Source organism: Cavia porcellus, unplaced genomic scaffold (assembly GCF_034190915.1).
Source record: "Cavia porcellus strain 051 isolate PalLab524CR breed Dunkin Hartley unplaced genomic scaffold, mCavPor4.1 scaffold_21, whole genome shotgun sequence".
NCBI lineage: Eukaryota > Metazoa > Chordata > Mammalia > Rodentia > Caviidae > Cavia > Cavia porcellus.
In genome coordinates, this window is record NW_026947504.1 from 44,121,322 (window position 1) to 44,139,713 (window position 18,392).

At 32.5% G+C, this 18,392-nt stretch overlaps 1 protein-coding gene across 14 annotated transcripts in view; it reads right to left on the reverse strand.

Moving 5' to 3' along the window:
- Positions 1-5,262: 5,262 nt before the first annotated feature.
- Postn (periostin) overlaps positions 5,263-18,392 on the reverse strand; it is a 36,056-nt gene continuing 22,926 nt past the window's right edge. The window contains exons 17-23 of one of the 14 annotated variants that reach the window (XM_063232644.1): positions 16,368-16,448; positions 12,625-12,714; positions 11,923-12,012; positions 11,140-11,217; positions 10,581-10,664; positions 7,024-7,065; positions 5,263-6,040 (exon numbers count right to left, since the gene is read on the reverse strand). In XM_063232644.1, the coding sequence (XP_063088714.1) occupies positions 6,003-6,040; positions 7,024-7,065; positions 10,581-10,664; positions 11,140-11,217; positions 11,923-12,012; positions 12,625-12,714; positions 16,368-16,448 (503 nt within the window). In that variant the 3' untranslated portion in view covers positions 5,263-6,002. The remainder of the gene's footprint in view (positions 6,041-7,023; positions 7,066-10,580; positions 10,665-11,139; positions 11,218-11,922; positions 12,013-12,624; positions 12,715-16,367; positions 16,449-18,392) is intronic. The other 13 variants (XM_063232646.1, XM_063232648.1, XM_063232647.1 and 10 more) reach the window with 13 other exon arrangements.

An 18,392-nucleotide genomic window follows, 5' to 3' on the forward strand; every position in this document is an offset into this window, starting at 1 on the left:
TCCTAGATATAATAAATAAATTTAGCAATGTAGCTGGATACAAAATTAATACTCAAAAATCAATAGCATTCCTATACACTAACAACAAAATCACTGAAAGAGAAATAAGAGAAGCCACAACCTTCATACTAGCAACCAAGAAAATGAAATACTTAGGAATTAATCTCACAAAAGAAGTGAAAGACCTATATAGGGAAAATTATACTACCCTGAAAAAGAAATCAAAAGAATCTCAGAAAATGGAAAGACATCCCTTGCTCATGGATAGGAAGAATAAATATTGTGAAAATGGCCATTCTCCCAAAACTCTTATACAGATTCAATGCAATCCCAATAAAAATACCATAAACATACCTCATAGATCTAGAGAAAACACCCCTAAAATTCATCTGGAACCAGAAGAGACCTAGAATAGCAAAGGCAATTCTAAGCAACAAAGGCAAGGCAGGAGGCATCACAATCCCTGACTTGAAATTACACTGCAAAGCATCTGTAGCAAAATCAAATGGTACTGGAATAAAAAGGGACCTGAAGACCAATGGAATAGATTAAAAGATAAAACTAAAACTACAAACACACTCTGTCACCTTATTTTTGGTAAAGGGGCCAAACATGTTCACTGGAAGAACAACAGTCTCTTTAATAAATGGTGCTGGAAAAACTGGCTCTCCATATGCTGAAAACTAAAACTAGACCCATGTCTATCACCATGTATTAAATTAAAACCTAAATGGATCAAATATTTGAATATTAAAACAGAAACACTAACTCTATTGGAAGACAAATTGGGTAAAAAACTTGAAGATATAAGAGTAGGTAGAGAATTCAGGAACAGGAATCAAACCACACAAGAAATACTCCCAGAATCAATAACTGGGATCACCTCTTATTAAAAAGTTTCTGCATGCCAAAAGAAATCTCTAGCATAGTGAAAAGAAAACACACAAACTGGAATAAAATCTTAGTAAACTATCCCTCTGACAAAGGACTTCTGTCTAAAACATATAAAGAATAAAAAAAACTCAGACCCCCAAAATTCAAAGATCCAATCCAAAAATGGGCATCTGAGATGAATGCACAGTTATCAGGTGAAGAAATACAAATGGCAAATAAATACATGAATAAGTGTTCATCATCATTGGTCATTAGATAAATGCAAATTAAAACCACATTGAGATTCCATCTCACTCCTGAAAGCATGGCCAGGATCAAGAAAACCACCAACAACAAATGCTGGAGAGGCTGTGGGGAAAAAGGAACTCTCCTGCACTGTTGGTGGGAGTGTAGACTGATGCAGCGATTGTAGGTGTTTCAAAAAGCTGGAATTGGAAGTCCCACTTTTTCCAGCTATTCCACTTCTAGGCATATTCCCAGAAGAACTGAAAACATCATACTACAGTGATGTATGTGCACCCATGTTTATAGCAGCACAATTTGTAATAGCCAGATCTTAGAAACAACCTAAGTGTCCATCAACTGTGGAATGGACAAAAAAGCTGTGGTAATTTTTTTTGTTGTTTTTTTCCTTTTTATCGGTACCAGGGATCGAACTCATGACTGCCTACTTGCAAGGCAGGTGCTTATGTCGCTGAGCCAAATCCCCAGCCCCAAATTGTGGTATTTTTATACAATAGAGTACTACTCAGCTATAAAGAATGATCACATTGAGATATTTATAAAGAAATGAATACATTTTGAGACCATACTCATGAGCGAAATAAATCAAACTCATGTGTATAAATACCATATAGTCTCCCTAGTGTAAGAAATGGTAAGAATACATAAAAGTATGTGATAATCATGATTTCCTATTATATTGCTTTGAAGCTTTATAATGTTTTCATTGATTAATTGGAATGGTTTTATTCTGGGTGGTTTGATTTTATTGTCTGTGAGGGTATGAATAGCTATTTTGAAGAAAACAAGACATTGTAATAGCTAGTGCTGATTTAATACCATCTTGTTTTGAAGTCCTACCCAGCTTTTGTTCTTCTGTCTCCATCAGTTTTATCATGCTGTATCTTATTGGATTTTTTTATGTGTAATAGTGTAAACAAAATATTTTATGGACAATGAGATAATATAGTAACCCTTTTTCTGTTAGTTGGTTCTAAATACCCTGTAACAGTTTCATTCTCTTGAATGGTTTTATACTATTTTGTTGTGTTTGATACGATAGCATATGAAGGTATACTCAAACATTTCAAGGAAAGAGGCACTATGGTAGCTACTGTTATGTCGGGTTGTCTTGTGGTGACACTATCATGCTTAAATTGTTCTCTTCTGATCTGTTTTGTTACGTTCTCTTTTATCTTAATCTTTTTAAAGTAAAAAAAAATAAATGGCTGCCTTGTTTCATTTAAGGAGATCTCCACTCCCACCTATTTTGTCTCACATGACAAGATTTCATCCTTTTCTTGGGTTAATAATATTTCATTGTACATGTGTACCCTATTTTCTTTGTGTATTTACCAATTTATGGACACTTAGGTTGTTTCCATCAAAATATTCTTTGTGTCTTAGTCTGGAGTGATCTGAAAACTTTCTTTAGTCCTGTTACCATATCCTGCTGCAAAATGTCACAGAATTAACCTTGTGAAATAACGCTTTAATTGCAAAAACCTTAATTACAAGTTAGATGGGACAAACCCAAAAGCTCTTAGTCACTTATTTAGAGAAAATTAGTGAAACTTATTGTGAGAATCAGCATAAATGCAGAATGTGTTTGCTGTGTTCATGTTTGTGCTTTTTGGGAAGTGGCTGTGTTTTAAGTTGATTAATGGCACAATTCAGTTGTACAAGGACAAAGAAAGAAGTCATGAAAACTTTTTGGGCCTATTTTTATATATAAAACTGCAGATAATAAATCCACCAGGTTCTTTAATGAAGTAGTTATTTTTGTGCAGGAATACATACCATACTGCTTTCTCAATTTTAGAAAGTGCACAACATGGAAATTTATCTTTTAACCTCCTTAACATAAGGTTCTAAATTATTGTTCTTTAATTTTGCACACTTCTTTCTTAAATCTTTTCATGTGAGTTACAGTTCATTTTTTCTATGTTATTAGAATTTTCTCTATGTGTAAACATAGTTGCAGCTATCACTTCAAAAGGCTGCTTCCCGAATGATATGCTAGCTGTATGTGTGCTAGCCCACACTGACCTACTTTTTCTTCTATGGTGAGAAATCAGTCTTTACGTCACTAATCTTTCAATAGGCTTCAATGTCTAACTCCTCATCCCAGATACCATGTTTGAAGTACTCACTAGGACATCTACCTAATTATCAAATGAAAATCATAGCAGGAGTTAAATGAGTGAAACTGTTCTTTTTATTGTTACTGTTCTATGAAGTTAACTGGTGATCTTCTAGAGTACAGAGAGTACCATCTCTTTGGAGAAACCATTTGTGTTCATAATTATATTAGTCACTTTCCTGTAGATGGGACAAAACAGTGCTACATCCAACTTAAAGGAAGAGAGGTTTATTTATACTTACAGTTTAGTTCATGTATAGCCAACTAGCATAAGACAGAAATAGTATGGTGGAAAAGGGGGGAGAGGGAGAGAGAGAGAGAGGGAGACAGAGAGAGAGAGAGAGACAGAGAGAGAGACAGAGAGAGAGACAGAGACAGAGAGAGACAGAGACAGAGAGAGATCCAGAGAGAGAGACAGAGAGAGAGGGAGAGAGAGAGACAGAGAGAGAGACAGAGACAGAGAGAGAGGGAGAGAGAGAGAAAGAGAGAGAGACAGAGAGAGACAAAGAGAGAGACAGAGAGAGACAGAGAGAGACAGAGAGAGACAGAGAGAGAGATACAGAGAGAGAGAGGGAGAGAGAGAGAGACAGAGAGAGAGAGAGGGAGAGGGAGAGAGACAGAGAGGGAGAGACAGAGAGAAAGACAGAGAGAGAGGAAGAGGGAGAGAGACAGAGAGAGAGACAGAAAGAGAGAGAGAGAGGGAGAGAGAGACAGAGAGAGGGAGAGAGAGACAGAGAGAGAGACAGAGAGAGAGATGGAGAGAGAGACAGAGAGAGACAGAGACAGAGAGAGAGAGACAGAGAGAGAGAGGGAGAGAGAGAGGGAGACAGAGAGAGAAAGGGAGAGAGAGAGACAGAGAGAGAGAGAGGGAGAGAGAGAGAGACAGAGAGAGAGACAGAGAGACAGAGACAGAGAGAGACAGAGAGAGGGAGAGAGAGAGAGACAGAGAGAGAGACAGAGAGAGACAGAGACAGAGAGAGAGACAGAGAGAGAGGGAGAGAGAGAGACACAGAGAGAGAGAGAGAGACAGAGAGAGAGAGGGAGAGAGAGAGACAGAGAGAGAGAGAGAGGGAGAGAGAGAGAGAGAGACAGAGAGAATCTTTCAACCAGACTCAACTCCAAAAACATGAAACTGTCGATTGATGTTTTAGTCTTTTCTATCAGCCCAGCATATATAACTACTCCTGAATCATCTTAGGAAGATCACAAGCTGAGATTCTCTACATGGTGAGTGTTGGCTTTTTGGGAAAGTATTTTCTTTCAGGGCAGGGACCTTTATGGAAGACCAAAGAATAAAAGAACTCTAGAAAACCAAAGCTACTGAGCACTTCCCACTAAATGACATTCTCAGACATTTTATCTCATTTCCTCTCCTCAAATACCTCTTTATCAAGAATCTACACCAAAGAAGCTTCCTAGGTCCTTCAGGGATACTTTAGCGCTGGATCCAATGTCTAAGATCCATGCTGAGCATCTAGATCAAGTCAGGTATCTTCTTTTGATTTGATTTAGTTCTACAGTTTCCCAATGCCTGCTCTCCACAACATGGTTAATTTTGTTACACTGTCATCACTCAGTTTATTGTCAGTATGAATTTTATTCTTTGAGCATTCTTATTTTAAACAGTTCAAGCTAAGGAAACTCAGTGGCATATGAGTACATCCAGCCTATCTTTTTATCAGTCTCAGAAATAAATATATTTTCATCTTTTTTTTTGCTACATATGGAATTTTGTTATCTTACAGATATCTTTGTGACTTCTGCTATGTCTAGCCGAAGATTAATTAACTGATGCTTTTAGGCTTGTGTAATGTTATATTTTCTGTTACAGCCAGTGTGTACTTTGAATCTCTGGTTATCTCTTTGCCTTTTGGAGACCGTGTCTGTCTGAGTGATCTTTTGAATCCTAAAATTTAGCACAATCATAGGTGCTCTGTTGATGTTCAATGACTCTTTTATTGTCTAATGTTTCAAAATAGTAGTTGGAAAAAATCAAGAAATAATAGTGTCATACAATTTCATTTATTGAATACTTGTTTATAAAAGAGGTATAAAGTCCTATTCCCAGATCCAAAGGGATTTTTAATTTAAACCTTGAGTTAATTGAATTAAACAATCTGAAGTAATTCTCTTAATACCTGCAAAATGGTTTTTATTGCAATGTTTCAGTAAGAAAGTATGTATAGCAAAAAACATATACAAACATTTTGAGTACAAAATTAGTTGTAAAAATAACATAATTTACTGGTAAACTCACATTGTATTAGATACGTGTAAGGACTTTGGATGTGAAATTATTTTGTCACTTATATACTAAATCCCCATTTTTATAATTTAGCTTCCTATGGAGAGGTAACTGTTTGCACGCTTTTGGTCTATTTATTATGTACATTTGTACATTCGCTATGCAGTTGCCTCAACAAGATACTTAGATTTAAATTGTAATGAACTATGCGACCAGAATTTTCTTTCTTGGATTCCAAATTTAGTTGGAATTTTTAATATCAAGAAACAAAAGCCTGTAAGATGTTATGTATCCTTCAGTTCCTATTCCACAGGAGGCTAATCCCACCATTGTCTTCATGCTTCTCATTAGAAAAACAGATATGACATTCAGGTTCAGAATTGTTTGAAGGTTTGTTTCTTAGTGCTGAAGTTTCATTTCGTGAAGTCTGGTTGGCTTTCATAATTTTCTTTTCAGGTCGGGTTGTGGACTGAGGGTTGTTGTCTGGTTTTTTGATTTTCACTGAGAACGACCTTCCCTTGATCGCCTTCTAGATCCTGATTAGAAAAAAGGGAGAATAAACAGATGATGAAATACTGATGAAACTTGAGAGTCTAAGCACATGATATTCTGTGGATACCTATCAAAGGTCATCATTTCTTATTGCAATAAACTGTGCTTAGATTATGTCCTCAATTTATGGATCTAAAATCAAGATTATGTTTTGATCAAACTGTACACAATAATACTTTGTATTTTGGTGATTTTAATTAGTAGAAATTTGGATGATTTTGGATGTTTAGAAAAACTGCTGATAAAGCCTCCTGATAAAAACCATCTGTGCAACTCACCTTTTAACTTAAAGGCTCCGTACATTGGATTGGCCTAAAATCAGATTTGCCTATAATGCATTTATAAGTCTTGTGGTTTATTTTGACTATTAGTGAGTAAATATAATTGATTCTTGGCTCCACAAATGAAATCTTTGATCTTTCAACATACTGAGATATAGTCTAACTGAGGGGAGGAATTAAAATTATGCAATTATGAACAAAATGATACTAAAGTTTGATATGTACAGATATGTATAAAATATATACATTTATATAAAAGTGTTATAAATAGTTCTATTAATCATTTTTGTTATATGTGCATTTCTAATTTATTTACCACTCAAACCGTAGCCTTGTCTCCTACAATATTTTAAAGGATTTAGTTCTGTCTGCATTTGGCTTAGATATGCAAGTATTTCTTTTTTGACTTTACTTAAGTTTATCTAAGTGTCTGAATGTGTCTTAGTAGTTTATAAAGTTTAATTGCCTTTCTTTTAGAACTTGTGCTACTTAGATTGTAATAATGCTGCAGGATACTAAAATAGTATTTCCTAATATTTGTCATCAAAACTCTTTGCATCAAACCTGGCTAACCTTTCTCCTTGGGAGAAAACAGTTCAGTAAAGTACATTATGACATTCCTCTTCAGCTTCTCACAATGTTAAAAAAAATCTGTACAGACACATTACTAGAGTCAAAACATTTACCTTGAACCCTTTTTTTCGCTTGTATCTTTTTCACAGGTGTGTCTAAAATTAAAGATGTGTAGTTAGAAATACTTGACAATTCTGAATAAAATCAGAGAAGAGACCATAGATAGGCAGAACTGTATGAAGTATAGATGCAAAATAATCATGGCTTAAGTGATTGAGTTTTTGGAGTGGTAAGTTTCATCCTCTTTAAAATTTCTCACTGACAAAGAAAAACTAGTCATCATTCTTATAAGATAATGTGTTTTCACTAACTGAAAAATTCATTGCTTCATCGTGGATTTTGGATCCTCACATCATATGCCATTTTTGCACAGAGTAAATGCCTTACATAATTTTGTTAATGTTTTTAGTAAAGAGAATGACACCATGATGAAAAAATGTACCCAGTTTACCACAAGAGTCTTCCCAAGTTTGTCCTCGTTTGTAATGCATTGCTCTGTGAAATTCTCACTAAAGATCAATTTCTGGTTACTTTGTCATGAGTAATAACAAAATAACATAGACTTAGTGACCCTAGAAACATAATAATAAGCAATTCAAGAAATGTGTGCCACCGTTCCTCCCATAATTCATTGCTAACTCTAAGAAACTTTAAAATATTAATTTGTTAAATAATAAAAACTTTAATATTTAAGAGGTATAAAAATTTTTAACTATGCTGTTTGGGTTCCTAGAGTTGCAAAATATTTCTCAATTCCATATTTTCCTTGCAATTAATTGTGAGTGACTTTATGTTTCTTGTTTCTTTGACTTATCTTGAAACTTTTTACTTTTGATATTTTATATATCATTTATACTCATCAATGAAATCAATATTTTTCTATTATAGCTTTTTAAAATTTCTGAAATCCCATAAAATATAAAGTAACATTACTATTTTGCTATGATAATATTAGAATGACAATGTGGCAGACAAATAGAAGAAAACTGTTTAAACAACAGACATCACATGTGCACCCAGTGGCTCTCTGCTATCTTAAAATGAGAGAGAGTAAAATGAGGTTATTTTTAGAGATGTGTAATGTGAGCATATATAACAGCCATTCATTTGGCACAAATGCCTTTCTTCCACCATGTTTCCTAAAAGATATTAAATATTTTAGCCCAATCAATTCAAATTTTGTTTTATTTATTTGTTTTTGTTTTGCCATTTTTCATAGTGATAACTTTGGAAATTGAAGTAGGTTGCAAAATATTATTTTATTAACATTGTAAATGTTAATTTACATTAATAGTGGAGTAACATTGGCTGAAAGTTTATAATACTAAGCATTAAATATTATTGCAAGAGGTTTTCATATATGAACTCATATAAATGTAGGTGATTGCTGTTGGGACCATATTCTATACAGAAGTCACAAATCTTTTCACATTACATTGACTGATTTGCCAATTGGAGGGAGGTATTGTTTTCTCCATAGCCTGACATTTCCTTTAATTTTTTGAGCAGTTTAAGTCTACAGTGAGAAATTCTATGCATCTTGTGAGAACATTTTTCAGTTCAGGATGTTGGAGCATCTCAGTGGCATGTCATGGTACATGTACAAAAACAAAATTAACCATGCCAACAGTCCTGATTTCACTGACTGGGGAATGCCTCCAGCTCAGCAGAATGTGTTACATATTCTGCAGCATTCACACTATGTACAGGTCAGATAGCAAACCATGTTTCGTGTTTTGAAATGAAGGCCATGATCCATATGGATCAGTGAGCTGGATTCTGAAACCAAACGCCAGTTTTGCATGATGTAATTTTTATTCACATTACTCTTTTTTAAGAAGTATCTTTTAGTATTAGTCAAGAGGTAATTTTGACTTAATGGTGGCCTGATGATTTGAGATGGCTAGAAAAAGAAAAACAGCATATATAATTAATTCTAGGTACTAACAACTGTACTGTATATAATAAGGCAAAAACACCCTTTAAAATATTTTGATAAAACTTAGGATGTGTCATTGTGGAAAATGATGCTTTACAGAATTGGGAAGAGCTCACGTGCTGAGAGAGAAAAGGACCTCTGAGATGAACAAGAATAAGAGATAAGAGTCCATTAATAAAATTAGAACATTTTCTTGACTTGTGGCAGGTGTATCTTCTTGTGATCAACTTCATTCTTTAATACTTAGCAGAAATGAATGTAATAGATTTATTAACAGAGTTTATTAAAGGAGGGAAAAACATACTTACCCAAAGTTTTAACCTAAATGAATCAAAGCAGTATAAACAGTGAAAGCTACTGGTTAATTTATCTTCTAAAAAGCACTGCCATTCTGCAAAGCAGATCACTAGGCAGGGGCCAAGAGGAAAAAAAAAAGAATTCAGTTTATCTTTACAGTGTGTTTGCTTTTTTCGTCAAATATCTACATTTTCAGAGCAAAGAGTTAAGTATTTGGGAGTAGTGAAGTCAATTTTTTATTAGATTTCAAAAAAATTTTTGATATCTTTATAGCTTAAAAAGCACCATATACTTTTTGGATCCTGAAAGGCAGACTCAGAGTTTTCAGACATATATTTCTATTGATCAGAAATTCAATCAATTTGAATAAATATTTTAATATCAAAAGTCTGAAAATATGGCATAACAGATTTTCTATCTTGTCAAAAAAATTGAAAACAATTGCCATATATATATATATATATATAGTCAGACAATTTATATATTTCAGCATAGCAATATAAATTTCATAACTATAAGCAGAAAATTTGTGTAATTTATGCTTGATAAATTTCAAATTTCAATTATATTTAATTCATAGTATATTGCAAAGAGAATGTTTAAAAATAATTTAAGTATTTGTCTTACACAATTATTTAGTCTAACATTTTTTGTTGTTAGTCAAATAAAATGGAAATTCATTTATTGAAATGTCAGTGATTAAAGTTGTATATGTATTAGCATTTACAATTTGTTAGAATAATTACTATTTAGTTTGTGTAGAATTTTGAATTCTTTGTTTTTTCTCTTTTGGTTTGAAGGTAGATTCTTTTTAATGTAAGAGATGGAGAAAATGCCATATTTTAAGGATTAGTTTCGTATGTAAATACTTTACACTTTTAGGTATAGATTATCACTCAAACAGATGAAACATACTCATTTACAAGAATATAGTTTTGGAAAAGAAAGTTGCTAAATGCACAGGTTTTTGCTGCATTTATGCACTTAAAGAACCATGCCTTTTCTGGTTCTCATGGGGGCAGTGAATAAGTTTTTTGAAAATATAAAAAGCATATCCAATTTAGGCTTAAAAGCTAGTAATTTAAAAATCGTTCCCCTTTTGCAAACTCAAAATATCCCCACAGTTATCTGTATTAGAGCAAAAAGTATTCATTGCTCCCCAAGCTTTATGCCACAGAACTTTTTAAAGACCGTATAAATGAATGATAACTTCTTTATGGCCATTACTTCAGCAAACCACTTGATTTGGTAAGACAGCAGCTAACATCAGCTCTTTTTCACCTGATTTAAAGAAAAGCCTACACCCAGTCTTTAAAAAGCTGAAGGATTCAACCAGGATCTGTTAAGGGGGTTAGTTATTATCTTTTTACTAACCTCCCTGAAGCAGGCGTTTAATGTCTTCATCTTCAAATAAATGATCATCGCCACCTTCAATGAATTTGGTGACCTTGCTGACCTCTGAGAGGATACATTTTTATAGCAGAAATTGGTTTATATTAAAACAAGTTGGGAGATTTGATGTGATTAATAAGGGCAACTGCCCAATAAAGAATTCCAAGGCAACTCTCTGAGTCTTTTTGTTTTTTTAAACCAGGGATTCTCTGCCACTGAGTTGTATAGCTCCAACTCTTTAAGTAAGGTCTTGCTAAATTGTCCAGGTGGGAGTTCAACTTGCAATCTTCCTGGATCAATCTCTGCTGAGTTTTGTTAGATAAATTGGCTTATAAAACTGTTAAGCAATGTTTAACAAACAATCAATATGACTACCATTTATTCTTCATTCCATATTTCTAGACTTTTCCTTTAAAGTATGGCATGGAACTTAACAATGGAATGAATGAGATGGAACAGAGATCATGTGTTAGACCTGAAAGATGATTTTAGATGTGGGTACAGGTAGATTAAAGTCACATGTTTTTCTAGGTATGCTGACCTTTTTGCAGCAATTTTTTCAGAGTTTCTTCTGTTTCTCCACCTCCAGCAGAAACCCTAGTATATTTTATTTCGGGACCTAACGGAAAGATAATTTTTTTAAGAAAGGGTAAACAGGGATAGATAAACTTCCTTTGTAGATGGCCAGAAAGCAGGTTATTTAGACTTTCTGGGCTGCATAGACTATTTTACAGCTGTTCTGTTCTTTCAACTGGTGTGGAAACAGACATAGATATTACATACATGAACAGACATGGCTGTGTTTCAATAAAATCTTATTTCAAAAACATGTGGCACAAGACATATTTCCTGATTATTTAAAAAATACAGTAGAGCTGAATTTAGAATTTTAGGTTAATTCATACTTGAGAAACTGATATAAAGATTTACTAAAATTGTTCATGAATTATTTTCATGCATATTTGCATACATTTTGGTATGCAGATATATAGATCCTAACTTTAATAGAAATTTAAAAGAGGAAATGTTTTTTTATAATACTCAGTAACTCATTAATAAATTATAAATAAAAATATATATTGAAGCATTTATGCATATGTAATATGCTTAATGTAACACATGCATATAAACATTTTTAAACAAATGCAATTGAATAAAAGTTAGATTACAAATATAATATTATTTTTCCAAGAAAAAAGTAACTTTAGTAACTACCACAAAATTACTTCATCAGATAATCTAATGATCTTTCTAGATCATTAGATTAAGTACCATGTTATATTTATTCTCTGGGCGTGGTTCCACACGTGAAGCTAAACGTCACCTGTAATGATTCGTTCTTCCCGTGTTTGTTTTTCAGTTATTTCCACAGGCACTCCATCAATGATTTTGGTGTATGTTTTTATAATTGGTTCTGAAAGTTGGTGAAGAAAATTGCATTTGATTTATCCTTGCATATTTTCCATACATCTATGAGTTCGGCATTTTAATGATGGAATATATCATTCAAAAACATTACTATTTAAGGTTTAATCAGAATCATTGTTGGAACACATCTCAAATAAATTTAAGCCAGTTGTTTAAAAGATAGTAGTCATATCTCAGACTTTGGATTAAGAAGAAGACCAGCTGGGAAGGTGATGCTCCATGACTGAAAGCGACATCCTATAATAAACCCTAGTAGTGGGTGATGGGTGGCCTCTATATTAGCTATTTTTTAAAATTTCTAGGTCCTGCACGTCTTTTTGCACTATTAGTATTGTAATCACTATATTGTGTCATACATAGTAGAAACCATAGCAGTATCATTGGGTCTTGATGATTAAATGAAGTCTGACAGTGTCCATTCAAAGATATATTTTCTTTCTGACCTGCTACTAAAAAATCTGCAGCTTAGAAAAATGATATCACCAGTTTAAATAAGACAAACCCAAGAGGAAACTTTAGGTGTTCAGTATTTCTAAACCAGCACTATTTCAAAATCATTACCGTGACGCACGCCAGGAGCTAGTAAAGCATCACATACCTCCGTGGATAATTTCTGTTCTTGGTTCACCTTCTTTAATCAGTTTGAATTCAGGTTCACCTTCGATTTGCAACTTCGTAAGTGTGGGCCCTACAACATTAGTTTAAGAGATGAATTACGTTAAAACAGTCCTTTGTGTATCAGAATGGAAAGTTTACTTCAACATTTGGTGTTACTCAAGCACAGTGTTTCAGGCTTTGTAAACATCAGTTTTAAATCTTTTCCATTATTTTTGATTAAGGACTATTTACGAAAACAAAAGAAACTTTAATCCATATGATACTGCAATAATTTTCATTGACTTTAGCATTTAAAATGATGTATAATCATATTTGCTTATTAGTAGTTGTTAGTTTGATCACACAAAGTTTTATGAGGCAATATTTTGTGAATCATACGAAATTATAATTTTCAATTTCTCAATTGATAACCAGTTTAGAGTTTGCTTCACTATGCCATTATTATCTGTTATCTGTTATCTTTCCTTATTAAAAGATTTTACTTCAAGTGGTTTAGTCACTCAACACTTTACATTCCCAAATTTTCATATACTTACCTCAGGTTTTAGGGGGAAATGTATTAGGGAACTTACCTTATATATAAAAATGATGACAAATTAACTGATTAATAGTTAAATAGCCCTTCAAATGCAAGTTGAACAAGCATTGCATTTGACTTGCAAAATGATTTTTGCTCCCAGAGAAAATCATTTTGAATGTTAGAAAGCTTATAATTCATTAGTTATTCAAAATTATTTTATAGAGGTATAAGAAAAATCAAATTCAGTACATTTAACTCATACTGTCATTTCCTTAAAGACTTTAATGCAATTATATTTGTTTATCTTCGAGGTTATTTATATACTTCTACAGAAATCACGAATGTACACCATACCCAGAATTAAACAGAATAATCTAGCGGAATCAAAACAGGGATGTAATTCTTCCAAACCATAATTGTTGCAGACCATAATTTTTAATCTATCTGACCAGTGGATATTGAATATAAAAGAGATCAAGTTTTTAAGATATATTTTCAAAAAGAAAGTATATATAAGTAATTTAAGAAAGAGAAGTCAGTTAATATAACATCTAAACTGATTTTTTTCTAAAATTTTTAGAAATATCTACAGTTTAGTTCTCTGAAGGCAGTAATTTTATTAAGCAACTTTTTAGTTTATTCACAGCATCTGAGAGAAACTTCCCCAACAACACCCTTTAATACCTGAGTATTAAGCTTAATTTCAGTTGACTTTTTAATTCTGAAATTTGGTTAATTCTTCTTTAATATATTTTAAAATTTTGTCATTGACTCTAATGTATTTAGTAAGAGCTCAAAAATCATCAGTGAGTCAAAAACATTTCAAATAAAAAGAAAGAAATGATGGTAACAACCTTAGAAGCCTTAAAATTGTAAAGGCTGTAGTAAGAATATTTGTTTCTTTTGTTATGCTACTTAGAAGTAAAACATCTGAATCTTTGAAATGAAGAGTAGATAACATGATACTCTTTTTCATTCATGTTCCTTCTGAAGGAAGAATTCAGGTACAAATTTATATCTTCTGTTCTTTCACCACAGAAATCAAAACAGTATAGAACTCAAATAATGGAGACTGAGATGAAAAATGGGTTGAATAAGTAAACCTTATTCAATGAAGAAACCTTATTGCATGAAGAAAGAGGAATCCTTGAAAATAGAAAAGTGACACATGTGAGTGATTTATGTTATGGGAGGTATGTGTAAGTTACAACAAAATTCTGGATACTCTGATTTTCAAAAAACAATGATATTATCTAGTCATTTTTATTGAAATTATTTAGAAATATATTCAGCAAGAATTCCTTGATTTAATTTCTTTTCAAAACTCTAACCTCTCTTCATCAACATTTGAAAACAATGAAGTGACCATATGTCTAGTATTCAAAAAAAGTAAGAACATATTTTAAATATGTTCATACTGCAATCTTCATACTGCAATTTCTACTGCAGATTCATACTGCAATCTTCTCTGTCAAGAATGAACAATACTATAGGAATGGGTCAGCTATGCAACCAATCTTTGCCTGTAGTTTGAGTGACTAAGTTTTAAGGCATGATACACTGTAAAAGGGCAAAACTCATGTTCTGAAGAGATTGTGTCAAACTACAGAATAAAAAAATACAACAAAATAAAATTTATAGTAATAATTTCCTGGGATTCAATTAAAGACATAATATCCTCCTGTTTTCAAACACTGTTTCTATCTTTTCTCTAAAGAAGGTAACAAGGTTTGTTTTGGGGAGCAAGTGACCATATAAAGTTACATAGACATGGAGATGAAAAATTTATAGTTTGGTTCTTTGAATTAACTTAAATACACTAAATGAAGATGATATTAGAGATGCTAAGTTGACTGACTTAGAAAGTAACAGCACAGAAGATGACTGTGTATTTAGTCTAAAGCATCAGAAGAGAAATATGTATAGAGAAATATATATATATATATATATAATATATTATATTTATATTTATATATAATAGGTTCAAGACTGGATCTTTTTGTCTGTTTCTGATGACATCAAAATACATCATGTGTGACTGTAATTTTGAAAGCTTTCATTATTGTACACCTTCTATGCTCTCTTAGGTTGCTGAATGAAAAATATCTGCCTATTTTGGACAAGATTCTTTTTTTTTTTAAGTAAACAAATTTTATTTTCAAGACACAAGATGAAATGAAGACATTTGCAGATAAATAGAAACAAAGATGATTTCTTTTGGGCAGATTCATATTAAACAAAATGAAAGATTATTTTATATGCACAAAGTTGTCTAAAAAAGAAAAAGTTGTAAGAAAGAACAAATGAAATAAAAATAACAAATATATGGATATAAATAAATTAACATGAGCTATGTAAATTTTTAAAATTTATTCATATGTTTTAAATTATAAAAAGAATTAAAATACCATGGCAATAATAAGATGGAAAAGAGAGAGGGATTTTTGAAGTTAAAGTGTTGTGAAATCTAAAAATTATTTTCTTAAATTATTTTTGCTAGAATCAAAAAGTTTGGATAGCTTATGATGTTCTGTCTGTATTTTCTTTATTATAGTCGGTCTCTTTATATTCCTTATCTATTGGATATTGGATACCTTATTGCTATTGGATATTATCACTTAAATATGTTTCTTTATTTACCTCCCCATTTCCTTCTTAAAACTTTTTCATTTTTAAAATTCTGAATTATATTAATGGTTATGGCCCCATTACTCATGATAAAAATCAAAGAAACTAACTGCTACTCTAAACTTTTGAAAGACACTGGCTAAAAATTGCTTCTGTTGACTGCTTGATTCCTGAAAAACCCACAAACTTCATATTACACCTTCCTAATATCAGCGATGTTGGACAAGATTCTTATAATGTTACACAAGAGATCTTGGAAACAATGCTACAAAACAAATATACTCTCTAAAGGAGTCTAACTACAGTAAAAATATTTAGCATCCTTTTGTTCAGTGAGTATCTGGGTATTAGTGCTAATGCAACACCAATCAAGTTAAAATTGAGTTAATACAAGTAAATGTACTGAAAGAATTAGGAATGCACCACCTATTTGGCTGAATAAAGTTCACTCCACCTTTTGCAACCTTGTAGCATGCTGTGTTAGTTTCAAAAAGAATGTACAAACATTCATAGCAATGAGTATATGAATGTTCTTTCGTAATAGAAGGAACCACGCGTAGCATCAATTTTTTTACCTTCAGTTTTGATAATAGGCTGAAGACTGCCTTGAATCACTTTAATTTTTGGTTCCACAACTTTGGTTATTATTTTAGTTGCTGAAAGTATAAAAGTTGAATATGAATGATATTACATTTTTGAAAACCTGGACTAAGGTTTCCTTTCTTTGTTTTTTGGCCTTTGTAGAGTACTGAGTTATCAGATATGGTAATATGTTCAAGCTGTCAAATATAGGAAGTAATCATGGTGCATAATTAATGTCTTCTCTTGTCCAGATGTTGAACTCTGAAGTCCAATGTCTTGAATTTGCTCTAGTAAATAAACACTTACTAAATGAGGAATTCTAGCTAGAGATCTATCATTTTGAACTGTACCACTAAAGCTCTTTACCTTCTTTTGTACTTCTCGAAAATATTGGCTGTATAGCAACAGAAGACAAATAAACATGATTAATTTCATTTAATTCATATCTTAAACTGCATTATTTGGATTCTTTCTCAATTAAAAGAAAGAAATCAAAAGGAAAAAGTTCTGTTTGTTTTTCATGCATTGACAAAGTCACCCAGAAAGGAAAATATAAGAAATAGTTCAGAATACAGGAAGAATACATTTCAGCCAGCCAGTCATGAGCTCTACGCAACAAATATGATATGGTCTGCCTTTAAATTGAGCCTGAATGCCTTTAATTTTCAGCTTGCTTATGGCCATTCTTAATTTTAAGATATGTACTCTAAAGGTATGTCATTTACCCAAGAGAGATGATAATGTGCAGCCTTTTTTCTAAATAACAGTCAAACATTGGGTTGGCTTTGGTTAGATGGGCTAACTGGAAAAGTGTCTCTGTGACCACACAACAAGAACGACTGCCCTTCTTGCATCTTTCAGTAGAAACCTTAAATGATGGTTCTGACTAGATAATGGACTAGTAAAACTACTGCATCATTAAACAGAGATAAAATAGCAGAGCTGAGATCTTGAGTTCGATTCCATTCTCATCTCTTCTCCGAGATGCTCAGCTGTCTTAACCTTCTGAGTCAGGGTAGATTCTAGCCCTTACTACTCTGTTTCAATCAGTCTTAAGATAGATATTGTATCTCAAGATCTCAAGTTATGAAACTGTCAAATGAATCAAGTCTTTGGGGCCGATTACCGTATGGATTCCATTAGTGGTCTTGGCACAGAGGAACCTTCCCGTGAAGGTCAAGTGCAGAGAGACTGCCTCTGTTGCTGTCAGAGCAGATTACATCCTGTGGCCTGCTTTCCCTTCTATATCACATTAAACAAATGTTTATTAGTTGGTAGGTTTTTCTCAACCTAGTTTTTCTGAAGAATTAAATACTTTTGACTGTTCAGTCTAAGGACTTATTTATTTTTGTCCTCTAGATTTCAAATGTTCAGTGTTACATAGCTCATAAGAAAACTATCCCCATATGCAATTCTAAAAATGTATGATATTTTGGGGATAAGAATAAACAGCAAAGAAATTAAAGAAATTTTAAAGACAAGTCAATCAATGAACATAAAAATAGAATCTTTGATTCAGTTAGTCTCTACTCTGAAAATGCTTCTGAATAACAGCATACCCATCTTGGTAGGAGTAAAAAAGTTATCTAGCATTGAAATATAAATCTCAGGGGTTTTTTTAAAGACCTCTAAATATGAGGGCAAGAACCATTGGACTTGTAAAATTTTATGAAATAGGGCTATGCTCAGTGAGTAAGAATATAATTTAGTAAGAAAATTAAAAGAATTACAGTAATATTTGGGGGCATAAACATCATACTGACATATATGGATATTGGTAAAAATGACATGGAAAAAGAAGGAAAGGTAGATGATGTGCAGACATTTGTTTGATGGACAAAGATAACATACCATGTTTGGCGAATAGAGCCCACAGGATTTTAAAAAATTGGTTGCAAAATATATTTTTAACAAAATTGTGTATTTTTATGCTGGAGTTTGTATTATACTAAATCATTATTCCAGTGGAATCTTAAATCTGTGCTGAGCTGGACTGAGGATGAAATTGCATACGAGAT